The sequence below is a fragment of the Uranotaenia lowii genome, chromosome 3 (genome assembly GCF_029784155.1).
Source record: "Uranotaenia lowii strain MFRU-FL chromosome 3, ASM2978415v1, whole genome shotgun sequence".
Taxonomy (NCBI): domain Eukaryota; kingdom Metazoa; phylum Arthropoda; class Insecta; order Diptera; family Culicidae; genus Uranotaenia; species Uranotaenia lowii.
This window is the reverse complement of record NC_073693.1, coordinates 277,816,253-277,839,962: the sequence shown is the minus strand read 5'-3', so window position 1 is coordinate 277,839,962 and position 23,710 is coordinate 277,816,253. Positions and strand designations below refer to the sequence as shown.

The window sequence follows — 23,710 nt, the reverse complement described above, 5'->3', positions numbered from 1 at the left end:
TCTGACGAACAGGTTGAAGCTGTCGAAGAAGTTTCACAAGTAAAGGAAGCTGTTACTCAGGTTGAGAAACCAGTTTCACCAGTTGTTGAAGCTGAGAAGGCAGTTTCACCAATCCCAGACACTCTAGTAGTTGAAAAGTCTTCACCAGTTACTGAAGAAAAGGTTGACGAAACTGAATCTGACGAACAGGTTGAAGCTGTTGAAGAAGTTTCACAAGTAAAGGAAGCTGTTACTCAGGTTGAGAAACCAGTTTCACCAGTTGTTGAAGCTGAGAAGGCAGTTTCACCAATCAAAGAAACTGAGGTAGTTGAAAAGGCCTCACCAGTCACTGAAGAAAAGGTTGACGAAACTGAATCTGACGAACAGGTTGAAGCTGTCGAAGAAGTTTCACAAGTAAAGGAAGCTGTTACTCAGGTTGAGAAACCAGTTTCACCAGTTGTTGAAGCTGAGAAGGCAGTTTCACCAATCCCAGAAACTCAGGTAGTTGAAAAGTCTTCACCAGTCACTGAAGAAAAGGTTGACGAAACTGAATCTGACGAACAGGTTGAAGCTGTCGAAGAAGTTTCACAAGTAAAGGAAGCTGTTACTCAGGTTGAGAAACCAGTTTCACCAGTTGTTGATGCTGAGAAGGCAGTTTCACCAATCAAAGAAACTGAGGTAGTTGAAAAGGCCTCACCAGTCTCACCAGTTACTGAAGAAAAGGTTGACGAAACTGAATCTGACGAACAGGTTGAAGATGTCGAAGAAGTTTCAGAAGTAAAGGAAGCTGTTACTCAGGTTGAGAAACTCGTTTCACCAGTCGTTGAAGCTGAGAAGGCAGTTTCACCAATCAAAGAAACTGAGGTAGTTGAAAAGGCTTCACCAGTCACTGAAGAAAAGGTTGACGAAACTGAATCTGACGAACAGGTTGAAGCTGTCGAAGAAGTTTCACAAGTAAAGGAAGCTGTTACTCAGGTTGAGAAACTCGTTTCACCAGTCGTTGAAGCTGAGAAGGCAGTTTCACCAATCAAAGAAACTGAGGTAGTTGAAAAGGCTTCACCAGTCACTGAAGAAAAGGTTGACGAAACTGAATCTGACGAACAGGTTGAAGCTCTCGAAGAAGTTTCACAAGTAAAGGAAGCTGTTACTCAGGTTGAGAAACCAGTTTCACCAGTTGTTGAAGCTAAGAAGGCAGTTTCACCAATCAAAGAAACTGAGGTAGTTGAAGAGGCCTCACCAGTCACTGAAGAAAAGGTTGACGAAACTGAATCTGACGAACAGGTTGAAGCTCTCGAAGAAGTTTCACAAGTAAAGGAAGCTGTTACTCAGGTTGAGAAACCAGTTTCACCAGTTGTTGAAGCTGAGAAGGCAGTTTCACCAATCCCAGAAACTCAGGTAGCTGAAAAGGCTTCACCAGTCACTGAAGAAAAGGTTGACGAAACTGAATCTGACGAACAGGTTGAAGCTGTCGAAGAAGTTTCACAAGTAAAGGAAGCTGTTACTCAAGTTGAGAAACCAGTTTCACCAGTTGTTGAAGCTGAGAAGGCAGTTTCACCAATCCCAGAAACTCAGGTAGTTGAAAAGTCTTCGCCAGTCACTGAAGAAAAGGTTGACGAAACTGAATCTGACGAACAGGTTGAAGCTGTCGAAGAAGTTTCACAAGTAAAGGAAGCTGTTACTCAGGTTGAGAAACCAGTTTCACCAGTTGTTGAAGCTAAGAAGGCAGTTTCACCAATCAAAGAAACTGAGGTAGTTGAAAAGGCCTCACTAGTCACTGAAGAAAAGGTTGACGAAACTGAATCTGACGAACAGGTTGAAGCTGTCGAAGAAGTTTCACAAGTAAAGGAAGCTGTTACTCAGGTTGAGAAACCAGTTTCACCAGTTGTTGAAGCTGAGAAGGCAGTTTCACCAATCAAAGAAACTGAGGTAGTTGAAAAGGCCTCACCAGTCACTGAAGAAAAGGTTGACGAAACTGAATCTGACGAACAGGTTGAAGCTGTCGAAGAAGTTTCACAAGTAAAGGAAGCTGTTACTCAGGTTGAGAAACCAGTTTCACCAGTTGTTGAAGCTGAGAAGGCAGTTTCACCAATCAAAGAAACTGAGGTAGTTGAAAAGGCCTCACCAGTCACTGAAGAAAAGGTTGACGAAACTGAATCTGACGAACAGGTTGAAGCTGTCGAAGAAGTTTCACAAGTAAAGGAAGCTGTTACTCAGGTTGAGAAACCAGTTTCACCAGTTGTTGAAGCTGAGAAGGCAGTTTCACCAATCCCAGAAACTCAGGTAGTTGAAAAGTCTTCACCAGTCACTGAAGAAAAGGTAGACGAAACTGAATCTGACGAACAGGTTGAAGCTGTCGAAGAAGTTTCACAAGTAAAGGAAGCTGTTACTCAGGTTGAGAAACCAGTTTCACCAGTTGTTGAAGCTGAGAAGGCAGTTTCACCAATCCCAGAAACTCAGGTAGTTGAAAAGTCTTCACCAGTCACTGAAGAAAAGGTTGACGAAACTGAATCTGACGAACAGGTTGAAGCTGTCGAAGAAGTTTCACAAGTAAAGGAAGCTGTTACTCAGGTTGAGAAACCAGTTTCACCAGTTGTTGAAGCTGAGAAGGCAGTTTCACCAATCAAAGAAACTGAGGTAGTTGAAAAGTCTTCACCAGTCACTGAAGAAAAGGTTGACGAAACTGAATCTGACGAACAGGTTGAAGCTGTCGAAGAAGTTTCACAAGTAAAGGAAGCTGTTACTCAGGTTGAGAAACTCGTTTCACCAGTCGTTGAAGCTGAGAAGGCAGTTTCACCAATCAAAGAAACTGAGGTAGTTGAAAAGGCTTCACCAGTCACTGAAGAAAAGGTTGACGAAACTGAATCTGACGAACAGGTTGAAGCTGTCGAAGAAGTTTCACAAGTAAAGGAAGCTGTTACTCAGGTTGAGAAACCAGTTTCACCAGTTGTTGATGCTGAGAAGGCAGTTTCACCAATCCCAGAAACTCAGGTAGTTGAAAAGGCTTCACCAGTCACTGAAGAAAAGGTTGACGAAACTGAATCTGACGAACAGGTTGAAGCTGTCGAAGAAGTTTCACAAGTAAAGGAAGCTGTTACTCAGGTTGAGAAACCAGTTTCACCAGTTGTTGAAGCTGAGAAGGCAGTTTCACCAATCCCAGAAACTCAGGTAGTTGAAAAGTCTTCACCAGTCACTGATGAGAAGGTTGACGAAACTGAATCTGACGAACAGGTTGAAGCTGTCGAAGAAGTTTCACAAGTAAAGGAAGCTGTTACTCAGGTTGAGAAACCAGTTTCACCAGTTGTTGAAGCTAAGAAGGCAGTTTCACCAATCAAAGAAACTGAGGTAGTTGAAAAGGCCTCACTAGTCACTGAAGAAAAGGTTGACGAAACTGAATCTGACGAACAGGTTGAAGCTGTTGAAGAAGTTTCACAAGTAAAGGAAGCTGTTACTCAGGTTGAGAAACCAGTTTCACCAGTTGTTGAAGCTGAGAAGGCAGTTTCACCAATCCCAGAAACTCAGGTAGTTGAAAAGTCTTCACCAGTCACTGAAGAGAAGGTTGACGAAACTGAATCTGACGAACAGGTTGAAGCTGTCGAAGAAGTTTCACAAGTAAAGGAAGCTGTTACTCAGGTTGAGAAATCAGTTTCACCAGATGTTGAAGCTGAGAAGGCAGTTTCACCAATCAAAGAAACTGAGGTAGTTGAAAAGTCCTCACCAGTTACTGAAGAAAAGGTTGACGAAACTGAATCTGACGAACAAGTTGAAGCTGTCGAAGAAGTTTCACAAGTGAAGGAAGCTGTTACTCAGGTTGAGAAACCAGTTTCACCAGTCGTTGAAGTTGAGAAGGCAGTTTCACCAATCGAAGAAACTGAGGTAGTTGAAGAGGCCTCACCAGTCACTGAAGAAAAGGTTGACGAAACTGAATCTGACGAACAGGTTGAAGCTGTCGAAGAAGTTTCACAAGTAAAGGAAGCTGTTACTCAGGTTGAGAAACCAGTTTCACCAGTTGTTGAAGCTGAGAAGGCAGTTTCACCAATCCCAGAAACTCAGGTAGTTGAAAAGTCTTCACTAGTCACTGAAGAGAAGGTTGACGAAACTGAATCTGACGAACAGGTTGAAGCTGTCGAAGAAGTTTCACAAGTAAAGGAAGCTGTTACTCAGGTTGAGAAACCAGTTTCACCAGTTGTTGATGCTGAGAAGGCAGTTTCACCAATCAAAGAAACTGAGGTAGTTGAAAAGGCCTCACCAGTCACTGAAGAAAAGGTTGACGAAACTGAATCTGACGAACAGGTTGAAGCTGTTGAAGAAGTTTCACAAGTAAAGGAAGCTGTTACTCAGGTTGAGAAACCAGTTTCACCAGTTGTTGAAGCTGAGAAGGCAGTTTCACCAATCCCAGAAACTCAGGTAGTTAAAAAGTCTTCACCAGTCACTGATGAGAAGGTTGACGAAACTGAATCTGACGAACAGGTTGAAGCTGTCGAAGAAGTTTCACAAGAAAAGGAAGCTGTTACTCAGGTTGAGAAACCAGTTTCACCAGTTGTTGAAGCTAAGAAGGCAGTTTCACCAATCAAAGAAACTGAGGTAGTTGAAAAGGCCTCACTAGTCACTGAAGAAAAGGTTGACGAAACTGAATCTGACGAACAGGTTGAAGCTGTTGAAGAAGTTTCACAAGTAAAGGAAGCTGTTACTCAGGTTGAGAAACCAGTTTCACCAGTTGTTGAAGCTGAGAAGGCAGTTTCACCAATCAAGGAAACTCAGGTAGTTGAAAAGTCTTCACCAGTCACTGAAGAGAAGGTTGACGAAACTGAATCTGACGAACAGGTTGAAGCTGTCGAAGAAGTTTCACAAGTAAAGGAAGCTGTTACTCAGGTTGAGAAATCAGTTTCACCAGATGTTGAAGCTGAGAAGGCAGTTTCACCAATCAAAGAAACTGAGGTAGTTGAAAAGTCCTCACCAGTTACTGAAGAAAAGGTTGACGAAACTGAATCTGACGAACAAGTTGAAGCTGTCGAAGAAGTTTCACAAGTGAAGGAAGCTGTTACTCAGGTTGAGGAACCAGTTTCACCAGTCGTTGAAGTTGAGAAGGCAGTTTCACCAATCGAAGAAACTGAGGTAGTTGAAGAGGCCTCACCAGTCACTGAAGAAAAGATTGACGAAACTGAATCTGACGAACAGGTTGAAGCTGTCGAAGAAGTTTCACAAGTAAAGGAAGCTGTTACTCAGGTTGAGAAACCAGTTTCACCAGTTGTTGAAGCTGAGAAGGCAGTTTCACCAATCCCAGAAACTCAGGTAGTTGAAAAGTCTTCACTAGTCACTGAAGAGAAGGTTGACGAAACTGAATCTGACGAACAGGTTGAAGCTGTCGAAGAAGTTTCACAAGTAAAGGAAGCTGTTACTCAGGTTGAGAAACCAGTTTCAACAGTTGTTGAAGCTGAGAAGGCAGTTTCACCAATCAAAGAAACTGAGGTAGTTGAAAAGGCCTCACCAGTCACTGAAGAAAAGGTTGACGAAACTGAATCTGACGAACAGGTTGAAGCTGTCGAAGAAGTTTCACAAGTGAAGGAAGCTGTTACTCAGGTTGAGAAACCAGTTTCACCAGTTGTTGATGCTGAGAAGGCAGTTTCACCAATCGAAGAAACTGAGGTAGTTGAAAAGGCCTCACCAGTTACTGAAGAAAAGGTTGACGAAACTGAATCTGACGAACAGGTTGAAGCTGTCGAAGAAGTTTCACAAGTAAAGGAAGCTGTTACTCAGGTTGAGAAACCAGTTTCACCAGTTGTTGAAGCTGAGAAGGCAGTTTCACCAATCCCAGAAACTCAGGTAGTTGAAAAGTCTTCACCAGTTACTGAAGAGAAGGTTGACGAAACTGAATCTGACGAGCAGGTTGAAGCTGTCGAAGAAGTTTCACAAGTGAAGGAAGCTGTTACTCAGGTTGAGAAACCCGTTTCACCAGTTGTTGAAGCTGAGAAGGCAGTTTCACCAATCAAAGAAACTGAGGTAGTTGAAAAGTCTTCACCAGTCACTGGAGAAAAGATTGACGAAACTGAATCTGACGAACAGGTTGAAGCTGTCGAAGAAGTTTCACAAGTAAAGGAAGCTGTTACTCAGGTTGAGAAACTCGTTTCACCAGTCGTTGAAGCTGAGAAGGCAGTTTTACCAATCAAAGAAACTGAGGTAGTTGAAAAGGCTTCACCAGTCACTGAAGAAAAGGTTGACGAAACTGAATCTGACGAACAGGTTGAAGCTGTCGAAGAAGTTTCAGAAGTAAAGGAAGCTGTTACTCAGGTTGAGAAACCAGTTTCACCAGTTGTTGAAGCTGAGAAGGCAGTTTCACCAATCAACGAAACTGAGGTAGTTGAAAAGGCATCACCAGTCACTGGAGAAAAGATTGACGAAACTGAATCTGACGAACAGGTTGAAGTTGTGGAAGAAGTTTCACAAGTAACGGAAGCTGTTACTCAGGTTGAGAAACTCGTTTCACCAGTTGTTGAAGCTGAGAAGGCAGTTTCACCAATCAAAGAAACTGAGGTAGTTGAAAAGGCTTCACCAGTCACCGAAGAAAAGGTTGACGAAACTGAATCTGACGAACAGGTTGAAGCTGTCGAAGAAGTTTCACAAGTAAAGGAAGCTGTTACTCAGGTTGAGAAACTCGTTCCAACAGTCGTTGAAGCTGAGAAGGCAGTTTCACCAATCAAAGAAACTGAGGTAGTTGAAAAGGATTCACCAGTCACTGAAGAAAAGGTTGACGAAACTGAATCTGACGAACAGGTTGAAGCTGTCGAAGAAGTTTCACAAGTAAAGGAAGCTGTTACTCAGGTTGAGAAACCAGTTTCACCAGTTGTTGAAGCTGAGAAGGCAGTTTCACCAATCCCAGAAACTCAGGTAGTTGAAAAGTCTTCGCCAGTCACTGAAAAGGTTGACGAAACTGAATCTGACGAACAGGTTGAAGCTGTCGAAGAAGTTTCACAAGTAAAGGAAGCTGTTACTCAGGTTGAGAAACCAGTTTCACCAGTTGTTGAAGCTGAGAAGGCAGTTTCACCAATCAAAGAAACTGAGGTAGTTGAAAAGACTTCACTAGTCACTGAAGAAAAGGTTGACGAAACTGAATCTGACGAACAGGTTGAAGCTGTCGAAGAAGTTTCACAAGTAAAGGAAGCTGTTACTCAGGTTGAGAAACCAGTTTCACCAGTTGTTGAAGCTGAGAAGGCAGTTTCACCTATCGAAGAAACTGAGGTAGCTGAAAAGGCTGCACCAGTCACTGAAGAAAAGGTTGACGAAACTGAATCTGACGAACAAGTTGAAGCTGTCGAAAAAGTTTCACAAGTAAAGGAAGCTGTTACTCAGGTTGAGAAATCAGTTTCACCAGTTGTTGAAGCTGAGAAGGCAGTTTCACCAATCAAAGGAACTAAGGTAGTTGAAAAGGCCTCACCAGTTACTGAAGAAAAGGTTGACGAAACTGAATCTGACGAACAGGATGAAGCTGTCGAAGAAGTTTCACAAGTGAAGGAAGCTGTTACTCAGGTTGAGAAACCAGTTTCACCAGTTGTTGAAACTGAGAAGGCAGTTTCACCAATCCCAGAAACTCAGGTAGTTGAAAAGTCTTCGCCAGTCACTGAAAAGGTTGACGAAACTGAATCTGACGAACAGGTTGAAGCTGTCGAAGAAGTTTCACAAGTAAAGGAAGCTGTTACTCAGGTTGAGAAACCAGTTTCACCAGTTGTTGAAGCTGAGAAGGCAGTTTCACCAATCCCAGAAACTCAGGTAGTTGAAAAGTCTTCGCCAGTCACTGAAAAGGTTGACGAAACTGAATCTGACGAACAGGTTGAAGCTGTCGAAGAAGTTTCACAAGTAAAGGAAGCTGTTACTCAGGTTGAGAAACCAGTTTCACCAGTTGTTGAAGCTGAGAAGGCAGTTTCACCAATCAAAGAAACTGAGGTAGTTGAAAAGACTTCACTAGTCACTGAAGAAAAGGTTGACGAAACTGAATCTGACGAACAGGTTGAAGCTGTCGAAGAAGTTTCACAAGTAAAGGAAGCTGTTACTCAGGTTGAGAAACCAGTTTCACCAGTTGTTGAAGCTGAGAAGGCAGTTTCACCAATCCCAGAAACTCAGGTAGTTGAAAAGTCTTCGCCAGTCACTGAAAAGGTTGACGAAACTGAATCTGACGAACAGGTTGAAGCTGTCGAAGAAGTTTCACAAGTAAAGGAAGCTGTTACTCAGGTTGAGAAACCAGTTTCACCAGTTGTTGAAGCTGAGAAGGCAGTTTCACCAATCAAAGAAACTGAGGTAGTTGAAAAGACTTCACTAGTCACTGAAGAAAAGGTTGACGAAACTGAATCTGACGAACAGGTTGAAGCTGTCGAAGAAGTTTCACAAGTAAAGGAAGCTGTTACTCAGGTTGAGAAACCAGTTTCACCAGTTGTTGAAGCTGAGAAGGCAGTTTCACCAATCCCAGAAACTCAGGTAGTTGAAAAGTCTTCGCCAGTCACTGAAAAGGTTGACGAAACTGAATCTGACGAACAGGTTGAAGCTGTCGAAGAAGTTTCACAAGTAAAGGAAGCTGTTACTCAGGTTGAGAAACCAGTTTCACCAGTTGTTGAAGCTGAGAAGGCAGTTTCACCAATCAAAGAAACTGAGGTAGTTGAAAAGACTTCACTAGTCACTGAAGAAAAGGTTGACGAAACTGAATCTGACGAACAGGTTGAAGCTGTCGAAGAAGTTTCACAAGTAAAGGAAGCTGTTACTCAGGTTGAGAAATCAGTTTCACCAGTTGTTGAAGCTGAGAAGGCAGTTTCACCAATCGAAGAAACTGAGGTAATTGAAGAGGCCTCACCAGTCACTGAAGAAAAGATTGACGAAACTGAATCTGACGAACAGGTTGAAGCTGTCGAAGAAGTTTCACAAGTAAAGGAAGCTGTTACTCAGGTTGAGAAACCAGTTTCACCAGTTGTTGAAGCTGAGAAGGCAGTTTCACCAATCAAAGAAACTGAGGTGGTTGAAAAGACTTCACTACTCACTGAAGAAAAGGTTGACGAAACTGAATCTGCCGAACAGGTTGAAGCTGTCGAAGAAGTTTCACAAGTAAAGGAAGCTGTTACTCAGGTTGAGAAAACAGTTTCACCAGTTGTTGAAGCTGAGAAGGCAGTTTCACCAATCAAAGAAACTGAGGTAGTTGAAAAGGCCTCACTAGTCACTGAAGAAAAGGTTGACGAAACTGAATCTGACGAACAGGTTGAAGCTGTCGAAGAAGTTTCAGAAGTAAAGGAAGCTGTTACTCAGGTTGAGAAACCAGTTTCACCAGTTGTTGAAGCTGAGAAGGCAGTTTCACCAATCAAAGAAACTGAGGTAGTTGAAAAGGCTGCACCAGTTACTGAAGAAAAGGTTGACGAAACTGAATCTGACGAACAGGTTGAAGCTGTCGAAGAAGTTTCACAAGTAAAGGAAGCTGTTACTCAGGTTGAGAAACCAATTTCACCAGTTGTTGAAGCTGAGAAGGCAGTTTCACCAATCAACGAAACTGAGGTAGTTGAAAAGGCATCACCAGTCACTGGAGAAAAGATTGACGAAACTGAATCTGACGAACAGGTTGAAGTTGTGGAAGAAGTTTCACAAGTAACGGAAGCTGTTACTCAGGTTGAGAAACTCGTTTCACCAGTCGTTGAAGCTGAGAAGGCAGTTTCACCAATCAAAGAAACTAAGGTAGTTGAAAAGGCCTCACCAGTTACTGAAGAAAAGGTTGACGAAACTGAATCTGACGAACAGGTTGAAGCTGTCGAAGAAGTTTCACAAGTAAAGGAAGCTGTTACTCAGGTTGAGAAACTCGTTCCAACAGTCGTTGAAGCTGAGAAGGCAGTTTCACCAATCAAAGAAACTGAGGTAGTTGAAAAGTCTTCACCAGTCACTGAAGAAAAAGTTGACGAAACTGAATCTGACGAACAGGTTGAAGCTGTCGAAGAAGTTTCACAAGTAAAGGAAGCTGTTACTCAGGTTGAGAAACCAGTTTCACCAGTTGTTGAAGCTGAGAAGGCAGTTTCACCAATCCCAGAAACTCAGGTAGTTGAAAAGTCTTCGCCAGTCACTGAAAAGGTTGACGAAACTGAATCTGACGAACAGGTTGAAGCTGTCGAAGAAGTTTCACAAGTAAAGGAAGCTGTTACTCAGGTTGAGAAACCAGTTTCACCAGTTGTTGAAGCTGAGAAGGCAGTTTCACCAATCAAAGAAACTCAGGTAGTTGAAAAGTCTTCACTAGTCACTGAAGAAAAGGTTGACGAAACTGAATCTGACGAACAGGTTGAAGCTGTCGAAGAAGTTTCACAAGTAAAGGAAGCTGTTACTCAGGTTGAGAAACCAGTTTCACCAGTTGTTGAAGCTGAGAAGGCAGTTTCACCAATCCCAGAAACTGAGGTAGCTGAAAAGGCTGCACCAGTCACTGAAGAAAAGGTTGACGAAACTGAATCTGACGAACAGGTTGAAGCTGTCGAAGAAGTTTCACAAGTAAAGGAAGCTGTTACTCAGGTTGAGAAATCAGTTTCACCAGTTGTTGAAGCTGAGAAGGCAGTTTCACCAATCAAAGAAACTAAGGTAGTTAAAAAGGCCTCACCAGTTACTGAAGAAAAGGTTGACGAAACTGAATCTGACGAACAGGTTGAAGCTGTCGAAGAAGTTTCACAAGTAAAGGAAGCTGTTACTCAGGTTGAGAAAACAGTTTCACCAGTTGTTGAAGCTGAGAAGGCAGTTTCACCAATCAAAGAAACTGAGGTGGTTGAAAAGACTTCACTACTCACTGAAGAAAAGGTTGACGAAACTGAATCTGCCGAACAGGTTGAAGCTGTCGAAGAAGTTTCACAAGTAAAGGAAGCTGTTACTCAGGTTGAGAAAACAGTTTCACCAGTTGTTGAAGCTGAGAAGGCAGTTTCACCAATCAAAGAAACTGAGGTAGTTGAAAAGGCCTCACTAGTCACTGAAGAAAAGGTTGACGAAACTGAATCTGACGAACAGGTTGAAGCTGTCGAAGAAGTTTCAGAAGTAAAGGAAGCTGTTACTCAGGTTGAGAAACCAGTTTCACCAGTTGTTGAAGCTGAGAAGGCAGTTTCACCAATCAAAGAAACTGAGGTAGTTGAAAAGGCTGCACCAGTTACTGAAGAAAAGGTTGACGAAACTGAATCTGACGAACAGGTTGAAGCTGTCGAAGAAGTTTCACAAGTAAAGGAAGCTGTTACTCAGGTTGAGAAACCAGTTTCACCAGTTGTTGAAACTGAGAAGGCAGTTTCACCAATCCCAGAAACTCAGGTAGTTGAAAAGTCTTCGCCAGTCACTGAAAAGGTTGACGAAACTGAATCTGACGAACAGGATGAAGCTGTCGAAGAAGTTTCACAAGTAAAGGAAGCTGTTACTCAGGTTGAGAAACCAGTTTCACCAGTTGTTGAAGCTGAGAAGGCAGTTTCACCAATCAAAGAAACTCAGGTAGTTGAAAAGTCTTCACTAGTCACTGAAGAAAAGGTTGACGAAACTGAATCTGACGAACAGGTTGAAGCTGTCGAAGAAGTTTCACAAGTAAAGGAAGCTGTTACTCAGGTTGAGAAACCAGTTTCACCAGTTGTTGAAGCTGAGAAGGCAGTTTCACCAATCGAAGAAACTGAGGTAGCTGAAAAGGCTGCACCAGTCACTGAAGAAAAGGTTGACGAAACTGAATCTGACGAACAGGTTGAAGCTGTCGAAGAAGTTTCACAAGTAAAGGAAGCTGTTACTCAGGTTGAGAAATCAGTTTCACCAGTTGTTGAAGCTGAGAAGGCAGTTTCACCAATCAAAGAAACTAAGGTAGTTGAAAAGGCCTCACCAGTTACTGAAGAAAAGGTTGACGAAACTGAATCTGACGAACAGGTTGAAGCTGTCGAAGAAGTTTCACAAGTAAAGAAAGCTGTTACTCAGGTTGAGAAAACAGTTTCACCAGTTGTTGAAGCTGAGAAGGCAGTTTCACCAATCAAAGAAACTGAGGTGGTTGAAAAGACTTCACTACTCACTGAAGAAAAGGTTGACGAAACTGAATCTGCCGAACAGGTTGAAGCTGTCGAAGAAGTTTCACAAGTAAAGGAAGCTGTTACTCAGGTTGAGAAAACAGTTTCACCAGTTGTTGAAGCTGAGAAGGCAGTTTCACCAATCAAAGAAACTGAGGTAGTTGAAAAGGCCTCACTAGTCACTGAAGAAAAGGTTGACGAAACTGAATATGACGAACAGGTTGAAGCTGTCGAAGAAGTTTCACAAGTAACGGAAGCTGTTACTCAGGTTGAGAAACCAGTTTTTCCATTTGTTGATACTGATAAGGCAGTGTCACCAATCAAAGAAACTGAGGTAGTTGAAAAGGCTGCACCAGTCACTGAAGAAAAGGTTGACGAAACTGAATCTGACGAACAGGTTGAAGCTGTCGAAGAAGTTTCACAAGTAAAGGAAGCTGTTACTCAGGTTGAGAAACCAGTTTCACCAGTTGTTGAAGCTGAGAAGGCAGTTTCACCAATCAAAGAAACTGAGGTAGTTGAAAAGGCCTCACCAGTTACTGAAGAAAAGGTTGACGAAACTGAATCTGACGAACAGGTTGAAGCTGTCGAAGAAGTTTCACAAGTGAAGGAAGCTGTTACTCAGGTTGAGAAACCAGTTTCACCAGTTGTTGAAGCTGAGAAGGCAGTTTCACCAATCAAAGAAACTCAGGTAGTTGAAAAGGCTTCACCAGTTACTGAAGAAAAGGTTGACGAAACTGAATCTGACGAACAGGTTGAAGCTGTCGAAGAAGTTTCACAAGTAACGGAAGCTGTTACTCAGGTTGAGAAACCAGTTTTTCCATTTGTTGATACTGATAAGGCAGTGTCACCAATCCCAGAAACTGAGGTAGTGGAGAAGGCTACACCAGTCACTGAAGAAAAGGTTGACGAAACTGAATCTGACGAACAGGTTGAAGCTGTCGAAGAAGTTTCACAAGTAAAGGAAGCTGTTACTCAGGTTGAGAAACCAGTTTCACCAGTTGTTGAAGCTGAGAAGGCAGTTTCACCAATCAAAGAAACTGAGGTAGTTGAAAAGACTTCACTAGTCACTGAAGAAAAGGTTGACGAAACTGAATCTGTCGAGCAGGTTGAAGCTGTCGAAGAAGTTTCACAAGTAAAGGAAGCTGTTACTCAGGTTGAGAAACCAGTTTCACCAGTTGTTGAAGCTGAGAAGGCAGTTTCACCAATCAAAGAAACTGAGGTAGTTGAAAAGGCTGCACCAGTCACTGAAGAAAAGATTGACGAAACTGAATATGACGAACAGGTTGAAGCTGTCGAAGAAGTTTCACAAGTGAAGGAAGCTGTTACTCAGGTCGAGAAACCAGTTTCTCCATTTGTTGATGCTGGGAAGGCAGTTACACCAATCAAAGAAACTGAGGTAGTTGAAAAGGCTGCACCAGTCACTGAAGAAAAGGTTGACGAAACTGAATCTGTCGAACAGGTTGAAGCTGTCGAAGAAGTTTCACAAGTAAAGGAAGCTGTTACTCAGGTTGAGAAACCAGTTTCACCAGTTGTTGAAGCTGAGAAGGCAGTTTCACCAATCAAAGAAACTGAGGTAGTTGAAAAGGCCTCACCAGTCACTGAAGAAAAGGTTGACGATGATAAATCTGTCGAACAGGTTGAAGCTGTCGAAGAAGTTTCACAAGTAAAGGAAGCTGTTACTCAGGTTGAGAAACCAGTTTCACCAGTTGTTGAAGCTGAGAAGGCAGTTTCACCAATCAAAGAAACTGAGGTAGTTGAAAAGACTTCACTAGTCACTGGAGAGAAGGTTGACGAAACTGAATCTGACGAACAGGTTGAAGCTCTCAAAGAAGTTTCACAAGTAAAGGAAGCTGTTACTCAGGTTGAGAAACCAGTTTCACCAGTTGTTGAAGCTGAGAAGGCAGTTTCACCAATCAAAGAAACTGATGTAGTTGAAAAGGCTTCACCAGTTACTGAAGAAAAGGTTGACGAAACTGAATCTGACGAACAGGTTGAAGCTGTCGAAGAAGTTTCACAAGTAAAGGAAGCTGTTACTCAGGTTGAGAAACCAGTTTCACCAGTTGTTGAAGCTGAGAAGGCAGTTTCACCAATCAAAGAAACTGAGGTAGTTGAAAAGTCTTCACCAGTTACTGAAGAAAAGGTTGACGAAACTGAATCTGACGAACAGGTTGAAGCTGCCGAAGAAGTTTCACAAGTAAAGGAAGCTGTTACTCAGGTTGAGAAACCAGTTTCTCCATTTGTTGATGCTGGGAAGGCAGTTTCACCAATCAAAGAAACTGAGGTAGTTGAAAAGGCTGCACCAGTCACTGAAGAAAAGGTTGACGAAACTGAATCTGACGAACAGGTTGAAGCTGTCGAAGAAGTTTCACAAGTAACGGAATCTGTTACTCAGGTTGAGAAATCAGTTTCCCAAGTTGTTGAAGCTGAGAAGGCAGTTTCACCAATCAAAGAAACTGAGGTAGTTGAAAAGGCTTCACCAGTCACTGAAGAAAAGGTTGACGAAACTGAATCTGACGAACAGGTTGAAGCTGTCGAAGAAGTTTCACAAGTAAAGGAAGCTGTTACTCAGGTTGAGAAACCAGTTTCTCCAGTTGTTGAAGCTGAGAAGGCAGTTTCACCAATCAAAGAAACTGAGGTAGAAAAGGCTGCACCAGTCACTGAAGAAAAGGTTGACGAAACTGAATCTGACGAACAGGTTGAAGCTGTCGAAGAAGTTTCACAAGTAACGGAAGCTGTTACTCAGGTTGAGAAACCAGTTTTTTCAGTTGTTGATACTGATAAGGCAGTGTCACCAATCCAAGAAACTGAGGCAGTGGAGAAGGCTGCACCAGTCACTGAAGAAAAGGTTGACGAAACTGAATCTGACGAACAGGTTGAAGCTGTCGAAGAAGTTTCACAAGTAACGGAAGCAATTACTCAGGTTGAGAAATCAGTTTCCCAAGTTGTTGAAGCTGAGAAGGCAGTTTCACCAATCAAAGAAACTGAGGTAGTTGAAAAGGCTTCACCAGTTACTGAAGAAAAGGTTGACGAAACTGAATCTGACGAACAGGTTGAAGCTGTCGAAGAAGTTTCGGAAGTAACGGAATCTGTTACTCAGGTTAAGAAACCAGTTTCATCAGTTGTTGAAGCTGAGAAGGCAGTTTCACCAATCAAAGAAACTGAGGTAGTTGAAGAGGCTTCTCCAGCCACTGAAGAAAAGGTTGACGAAACTGAATCTGACGAACAGGTTGAAGCTGTCGAAGAAGTTTCACAAGTAACCGAATCTGTTACTCAGGTTGAGAAATCAGTTTCACCAGTTGTTGAAGCTGAGAAGGCAGTTTCATCAATCAAAGAAACTGAGGTTGTTGAAAAGGCTTCACCACCAGTTACTGAAGAAAAGGTTGACGAAACTGAATCTGACGAACAGGTTGAAGCTGTCGAAGAAGTTTCACAAGTAACGGAAGTTCTCACTCAGGTTGAGAAATCCGTTTCACCAGTTGTTGAAGCTGAGAAAGAAGTTTTACCAATCAAGGAAACTGAGGTAGTTGAAAAGGCTTCAACAGTCACTGGAGAAAAGATTGACGATACTGAATCTGACGAACAGGTTGAAGCTGTCGAAGAAGTTTCACAAGTAACGGAAGTTGTCACTCAGGTTGAGAAACCAGTTTCATCAGTTGTTGCAGCTGAGAAGGCAGTTTCACCAATCAAAGAAACTGAGGTAGTTGAAAAGACTTCACCAGTCACTGAAGAAAAGGTTGACGAAACTGAATCTGACGAACAGGTTGAAGCTGTCGAAGAAGTTTCACAAGTAACGGAATCTGTTACTCAGGTTGAGAAGTCAGTTTCCCAAGTTGTTGAAGCTGAGAAGGCAGTTTCACCAATCAAAGAAACTGAGGTAGTTGAAAAGGCTTCACCAGTCACTGGAGAAAAGATTGACGAAACTGAATCTGACGAACAGGTTGAAGTTGTGGAAGAAGTTTCACAAGTAAAGAAATCTGTTACTCAGGTTGAGAAACCAGTTTCTCCAGTCGTTGAAGCTGAGAAGGCAGTTTCACCAATCAAAGAAACTGAGGTAGTTGAAAAGGCTTCACCAGTCACTGGAGAAAAGATTGACGAAACTGAATCTGACGAACAGGTTGAAGTTGTGGAAGAAGTTTCACAAGTAAAGGAAGCTGTTACTCAGGTTGAGAAACCAGTTTCACCAGTCGTTGAAGCTGAGAAGGCAGTTTCACCAATCAAAGAAACTGAGGTAGTTGTAAAGGCTTCACCAGTCACTGAAGAAAAGGTTGACGAAACTGAATCTGACGAACAGGTTGAAGTTGTGGAAGAAGTTTCACAAGCAAAGGAAGCTGTTACTCAGGTTGAGAAACCAGTTTCACCAGTCGTTGAAGCTGAGAAGGCAGTTTCACCAATCAAAGAAACTGAGGTAGTTGAAAAGACTTCACCAGTCACTGAAGAAAAGGTTGCCGAAACTGTATCTGACGAACAGGTTGAAGTTGTGGAAGAAGTTTCACAAGTAACGGACTCTGTTACTCAGGTTGAGAAATCAGTTTCACCAGTTGTTGAAGCTGAGAAGGCAGTTTCGCCAATCAAAGAAACTGAGGTAGTTGAAAAGGTCTCACCAGTTACTGAAGAAAAGGTTGACGAAACTGAATCTGACGAACAGGTTGAAGTTGTGGAAGAAGTTTCACAAGTAAAGGAAGCTGTTACTCAGGTTGAGAAACCAGTTTCACCAGTTGTTGAAGCTGAGAAGGCAGTTTCACCAATCAAAGAAACTGAGGTAGTTGTAAAGGCTTCACCAGTCACTGAAGAAAAGGTTGACGAAACTGAATCTGACGAACAGGTTGAAGTTGTGGAAGAAGTTTCACAAGCAAAGGAAGCTGTTACTCAGGTTGAGAAACCAGTTTCACCAGTCGTTGAAGCTGAGAAGGCAGTTTCACCAATCAAAGAAACTGAGGTAGTTGAAAAGACTTCACCAGTCACTGAAGAAAAGGTTGCCGAAACTGTATCTGACGAACAGGTTGAAGTTGTGGAAGAAGTTTCACAAGTAACGGACTCTGTTACTCAGGTTGAGAAATCAGTTTCACCAGTTGTTGAAGCTGAGAAGGCAGTTTCGCCAATCAAAGAAACTGAGGTAGTTGAAAAGGTCTCACCAGTTACTGAAGAAAAGGTTGACGAAACTGAATCTGACGAACAGGTTGAAGTTGTGGAAGAAGTTTCACAAGTAAAGGAAGCTGTTACTCAGGTTGAGAAACCAGTTTCACCAGTCGTTGAAGCTGAGAAGGCAGTTTCACCAATCAAAGAAACTGAGGTAGTTGAAAAGGCTTCACCAGTCACTGAAGAAAAGGTTGACGAAGCTGAATCTGACGAACAGGTTGAAGCTGTCGAAGAAGTTTCACAAGTAACGGAATCTGTTACTCAGGTTGAGAAACCAGTTTCCCAAGTTGTTGAAGCTGAGAAGGCAGTTTCACCAATCAAAGAAACTGAGGTAGTTGAAAAGACTTCACCAGTCACTGAAAAAAAGGTTGACGAAACTGAATCTGACGAACAGGTTGAAGCTGTCGAAGAAGTTTCACAAGTAACGGAATCTGTTACTCAGGTTGAGAAATCAGTTTCCCAAGTTGTTGAAGCTGAGAAGGCAGTTTCACCAATCAAAGAAACTGAGGTAGTTGAAAAGGCTTCACCAGTCACTGGAGAAAAGATTGACGAAACTGAATCTGACGAACAGGTTGAAGTTGTGGAAGAAGTTTCACAAGTAACGGAAGCTGTTACTCAGGTTGAGAAACTCGTTTCACCAGTCGTTGAAGCTGAGAAGGCAGTTTCACCAATCAAGGAAACTGAGATAGTTGAAAAGACTTCACCAGTCACTGAAGAAAAGTTTGACGAAACTGAATCTGACGAACAGGTTGAAGCTGTCGAAGATGTTCCACAAGTAAAGGAAGCTGTTACTCAGGTTGAGAAACCAGTTTCACCAGTTGTTGAAGCTGAGAAGGCAGTTTCACCAATCAAAGAAACTGAGGTAGTTGAAAAGGTCTCACCAGTTACTGAAGAAAAGGTTGACGAAACTGAATCTGATCAACAGATCGAAGTTGTCGAAGAAGTTTCACAAGTAACGGAAGCTGTTACTCAGGTTGAGAAACCCGTTTTACCAGTTGATGATGCTGAGAAGGCAGTTTCACCAATCAAAGAAACTGAGGTAGTTGAAAAGACTTCACCAGTCACTGAAGAAAAGGTTGACGAAACTGAACCTGACGAACAGGTTGAAGCTGTCGAAGATGTTCCACAAGTAAAGGAAGCTGTTACTCAGGTTGAGAAACCAGTTTCACCAGTTGTTGAAGCTGAGAAGGCAGTTTCACCAATCAAAGAAACTGAGGTAGTTGAAAAGGCTTCACCAGTCACTGAAGAAAAGTTTGACGAAACTGAATCTGACGAACAGGTTGAAGCTCTCGAAGAAGTTTCACAAGTAAAGGAAGCTGTTACTCAGGTTGAGAAACCAGTTTCACCAGTTGTTGAAGCTGAGAAGGCAGTTTCACCAATCCCAGAAACTCAGGTAGTTGAAAAGGCCTCACTAGTCACTGAAGAAAAAGTTGACGAAACTGAATCTGACGAACAGGTTGAAGCTGTCGAAGAAGTTTCACAAGTAACGGAAGTTCTCACTCAGGTTGAGAAATCCGTTTCACCAGTTGTTGAAGCTGAGAAAGAAGTTTTACCAATCAAGGAAACTGAGGTAGTTAAAAAGGCTTCAACAGTCACTGGAGAAAAGATTGACGAAACTGAATCTGACGAACAGGTTGAAGCTGTCGAAGAAGTTTCACAAGTAACGGAGGTTCTCACTCAGGTTGAGAAACCCGTTTCATCAGTTGTTGCAGCTGAGAAGGCAGTTTCACCAATCATAGAAACTGAGGTAGTTGAAAAGGCTCCACCAGTCACTGAAGAAAAGGTTGACGAAACTGAATCTGACGAACAGGTTGAAGCTGTCGAAGAAGTTTCACAAGTAACGGAATCTGTTACTCAGGTTGAGAAGTCAGTTTCCCAAGTTGTTGAAGCTGAGAAGGCAGTTTCACCAATCAAAGAAACTGAGGTAGTTGAAAAGGCTTCACCAGTCACTGGAGAAAAGATTGACGAAACTGAATCTAACGAACAGGTTGAAGTTGTGGAAGAAGTTTCACAAGTAAAGGAAGCTGTTACTCAGGTTGAGAAACCAGTTTCACCAGTCGTTGAAGCTGAGAAGGCAGTTTCACCAATCAAAGAAACTGAGGTAGTTGAAAAGGCTTCACCAGTCACTGAAGAAAAGGTTGACGAAGCTGAATCTGACGAACAGGTTGAAGCTGTCGAAAAAGTTTCACAAGTAACGGAATCTGTTACTCAGGTTGAGAAACCAGTTTCCCAAGTTGTTGAAGCTGAGAAGGCAGTTTCACCAATCAAAGAAACTGAGGTAGTTGAAAAGACTTCACCAGTCACTGAAGAAAAGGTTGACGAAACTGTATCTGACGAACAGGTTGAAGTTGTGGAAGAAATTTCACAAGTAACGGAATCTGTTACTCAGGTTGAGAAATCAGTTTCACCAGTTGTTGAAGCTGAGAAGGCAGTTTCACCAATCAAAGAAACTGAGGTAGTTGAAAAGGTCTCACCAGTTACTGAAGAAAAGGTTGACGAAACTGAATCTGACGAACAGGTTGAAGTTGTGGAAGAAGTTTCACAAGTAAAGGAAGCTGTTACTCAGGTTGAGAAACTCGTTTCACCAGTCGTTGAAGCTGAGAAGGCAGTTTCACCAATCAAAGAAACTGAGGTAGTTGTAAAGGCTTCACCAGTCACTGAAGAAAAGGTTGACGAAACTGAATCTGACGAACAGGTTGAAGTTGTGGAAGAAGTTTCACAAGTAAAGGAAGCTGTTACTCAGGTTGAGAAACCAGTTTCACCAGTCGTTGAAGCTGAGAAGGCAGTTTCACCAATCAAAGAAACTGAGGTAGTTGTAAAGGCTTCACCAGTCACTGAAGAAAAGGTTGAAGCTGAGAAGGCAGTTTCACCAATCAAAGAAACTGAGGTAGTTGAAAAGGCTTCACCAGTCACTGAAGAAAAGGTTGACGAAACTGAATGTGACGAACAGGTTGAAGCTGTCGAAGAAATTTCACAAGTAACGGAAGCTGTAACTCAGGTTGAGAAATCCGTTTCTCCAGTTGTTGAAGCTGAAAAGACAGTTTCACCAATCAAAGAAACTGAGGTAGTTGAAAAGGCTGCACCAGTCACTGAGGAAAAGGTTGACGAAACTGTATCTGACGAACAGGTTGAAGCTGTCGAAGAAGTTTTTCAAGTAACTGAACTTCACACTCAAGTTGAAAATTCCGTTTCACAAGTTGTTGAAGCTGACAAGACAGTTTCACCAATAAAAAATATTGAGGTAATTGATAAGACTTCACCAGTAACTGGAGAAAAGGTTGACGAAACTGAATCTGACGAACAGGTTAAAGCTATGGAAGAAGTTTCACACGTTTCTCGAGTTGAGAAATCTTTTTCACCAGTTGTTGAAGCTGAGAAGGCAGTTTCAGTTATCAAAAAAACTGATATTTCACATGTTACTGAAGAAAACGTTGAGGAGACACAAGAGTACATGGCTGACAAACTTCCTTACGTTAAGGATCAGACTACCGTTAAGACAAAACTTGACGAAAATAGTGAAGCTTTCGTAGAAGTTTCACAAGTAACGGAAGCTCTCAATCAGATTGAGAAAACCGACTTAAATGTTTATGGAGCTAAGACAGTAAAAGACGGCACATTCGAAGTTAACACAAAAACCACTGAAACGATAAAGAATTTCGAAGCAATGGAAATGGACAGTGATACCAAGGCACAGACTGTTCAAGAAGCTACTCATTCTAGAATTTTATCCACTGATGAAAGAACAAAAGAAGATGCTCTCGCACTTGCAGATATTACCGTTTCTATAAAAACGATTGTGCAAGAGCTTGGACACACTTTTGAAACTAGCAAAAAGCGTGATTCAGGTGTAGAGCGACTGTACAAGTTGGAACTCTCCACATCATCTGAGCGGTCAGATATGTTGGAAGATGTCAAAAAAGAAGATCCTCGTCTGGTTGACACCAGGAAAAGTTCACTATCGGCTATAGAAGGATCAATAGGTGATGATGATTCTCCCCTACTAACCGATTTCACTACATCATCTATTACATACGTCAGCGAAAGAGTAGATTCGTCATCGTTGGAATTGATGGCTGGAGATAGTTTTGGGGATTATCTTAAAGTATCAGCAGAAAAGAAAATTGACGTTTTATCACCAGCTTCATGTATATCTCACACGACAACAATAAGTGAAACAATCGATTCATCCACTCATGACTATGACAAAATGTTGTATACCAGCGGTTCAGTTGTGCCAGAAATTCCAACTGAATATGAACGATCGGTTTCCGCTTCTGATAACGCAGCATCGGATTTTTCTACTGAATCAGCAACCAAATATAACCTACCATACGATACTGAATCCGACAGCCATGATGTCGTGACCAGTTGTCAAACAAGTAAAATGTCCAAATCTGAAGAGACGCAGGAAGTGCGTCAAGTGAAGTCTTGCAAATTGAAGACGATTGATCCGCGTCATGAATCGGCATCGCCTCAGAGTGACGTTACAGAATATACTGAAAGCGTATCATATGTGGAGTCAATCATTGACAGCACAAACTACGACATCTCCTTCAAAAGGAAGGAAAAACAAACTGAGCTCCACCAGCAGCAAGAACAAGACGAAAAAATCGATGTGTCAGAAAAAATAATGACAAGCCCTTCCAAACCTAAGCCTAAAGAAAAAATCAAAGAATCGGCTGTGAAACCAATTGCAGATATTAAGGAATCAACTCAGGTAAGAAAAAAGCCTAAAACTAAAGCTACTGTTACCAAAATAAGTCTACAAAAGCAAACGCCAATAGAAATATCCAAGCAATCAAGTAAAACCATCGAAATTAAGTCGGGAACGAAAAATGTTGAGTATTCATCCAGTTCCAGCAGAACTACGACAGTATCAAGAACATACACTGCTACTAGAACGCATGGTTACATGCAATCTACACTGTCGAGGGATCAAAAAGTATTGAAACCTCTCAATTTGACCGAATCTACACAATCCTCGCCAGTAAAAACTTCTCAACGCACGACTTCAGGTGGCACACAGACGTTTGAGAAAAAGGCTAAATCTTCCCGAGAAACTTCCAGTAGCCGACTGGATTCTACAATAAATAAGTCTATCAGCAAAGCTGAAACTAGTGATAAAGTTTTGAGAAAACAGGAGCCTAAGCCGGCTGTGCAAAGTACAAAACTAACTCGTACTTCGACCGAACGTTCTGAAAGAACCGGCAGGTCGTCTTCTTCGTCCGTTACTAGCAGTAGCAGTAAATACCATCGAACAACTAAAAAAAATCTAGAAACAACTGATAAATCTGAACCGATGACTGTCAATAAAGCCGACAAAGAGCAAGCAAACTTGGCAACTAAAACCACAGTTAGCACAAGCAAAAGTACTAAAGACAGAGCTAACAAAAGCTTGATACCTGTGAAAACAACAAGCGCTAAGGGATCCCCGAAAAAAGAAGTCTCTAAATCAACACAAGAGAAGTCTTCAACGAAAACTGCAGCTAAAGTAACCGAAGCTAGTAGAATCAAAGAAACTGTGATAATAACTGCTACCAGGGCTGCTGATGTTTCAACCACCGATGTACAAACAACAATTTCTAGCAAAATTGGATTCGTAAAAACTACGCCACAAGTAACGAAAACTGTACACACGTCAAGTGATTCGACAAAACAGGATGATACTTATCGATGCAAATCTGCAATGCATTACTCATGCAAGGATGCAATCACGTTCGATCACGCTGAAATTCCGTCTTCATTGCCATCCAGTCCGAGCCGTCTCAATAAGAGTTCCTCTAATAGTACAAATATTTTGACAAGTGAAGTATTTACACGTACGATCGACTCTTCGAAGTCGATTGAAGTAATTTATCGACAACCTTCGACATCCAATGAACTTATACGCAAAATTAACGAATACCGCTACAATGACATTGACCTGACAACTGACTCAAGCCTATCGGACTCAATTGCCTTACCGTCGTCGTCCTCTGATCACGAAAGCGAAGCTATGGGTAAACGTAAGTGTTCCGGAAGTCCCGCTTCACCAAAACCACACACTGCGACTTCTTCGGCTTCGTCATCTACGAACACCACAACACGCAAACAGGCTCAGATCAAAAGCGAGCAAAAATACCGTAAGTCAGACATTTGGATGCGCACTGGTCCACAAGCAGAGTCTCAAACGGATGGTGATGACGAAATCTATCAGACATTGCTAGCCGATCGACGCACAGTCGCATCTCTTGACGGCATCGTGTTGGAGAGTCGCATTTCGCCGATACTCGATTTCCGTGCCTCTACGCCACCCCGTCTGAAGTATAAGTTTGATTACGATAGTTCCCTTTATACAGGTAATTGTTCATCATACTGCTCGCAATCTAAGCCAACCAAAAACCAAACATAATCAGATGTTTCAATCGACATAATACTATTATAGAAGTCTACCTTCGTTATGTCCAAGTACCGTGATTTGTTCCAATATTTTTTCGCGCTGAATGCATCCCGTTTCTATTGCCACTACTCAGTTGGAAGAGAAAGTTTACACGAAATACTCGCCTAACTGGTACGCTTTTTCCAAATTTTGCGTTCAACAA

General features: G+C 42.1%; 1 protein-coding gene across 1 annotated transcript in view; it reads left to right on the top strand.

Moving 5' to 3' along the window:
* LOC129753472 (titin-like) overlaps positions 1 to 23,710 on the top strand; it is a 50,166-nt gene that overhangs the window by 14,776 nt on the left and 11,680 nt on the right. Inside the window, exon 2 of the mRNA XM_055749290.1 lies at positions 13 to 23,467. Within this exon, the coding sequence (XP_055605265.1) occupies positions 13 to 23,467 (23,455 nt within the window). The remainder of the gene's footprint in view (positions 1 to 12; positions 23,468 to 23,710) is intronic.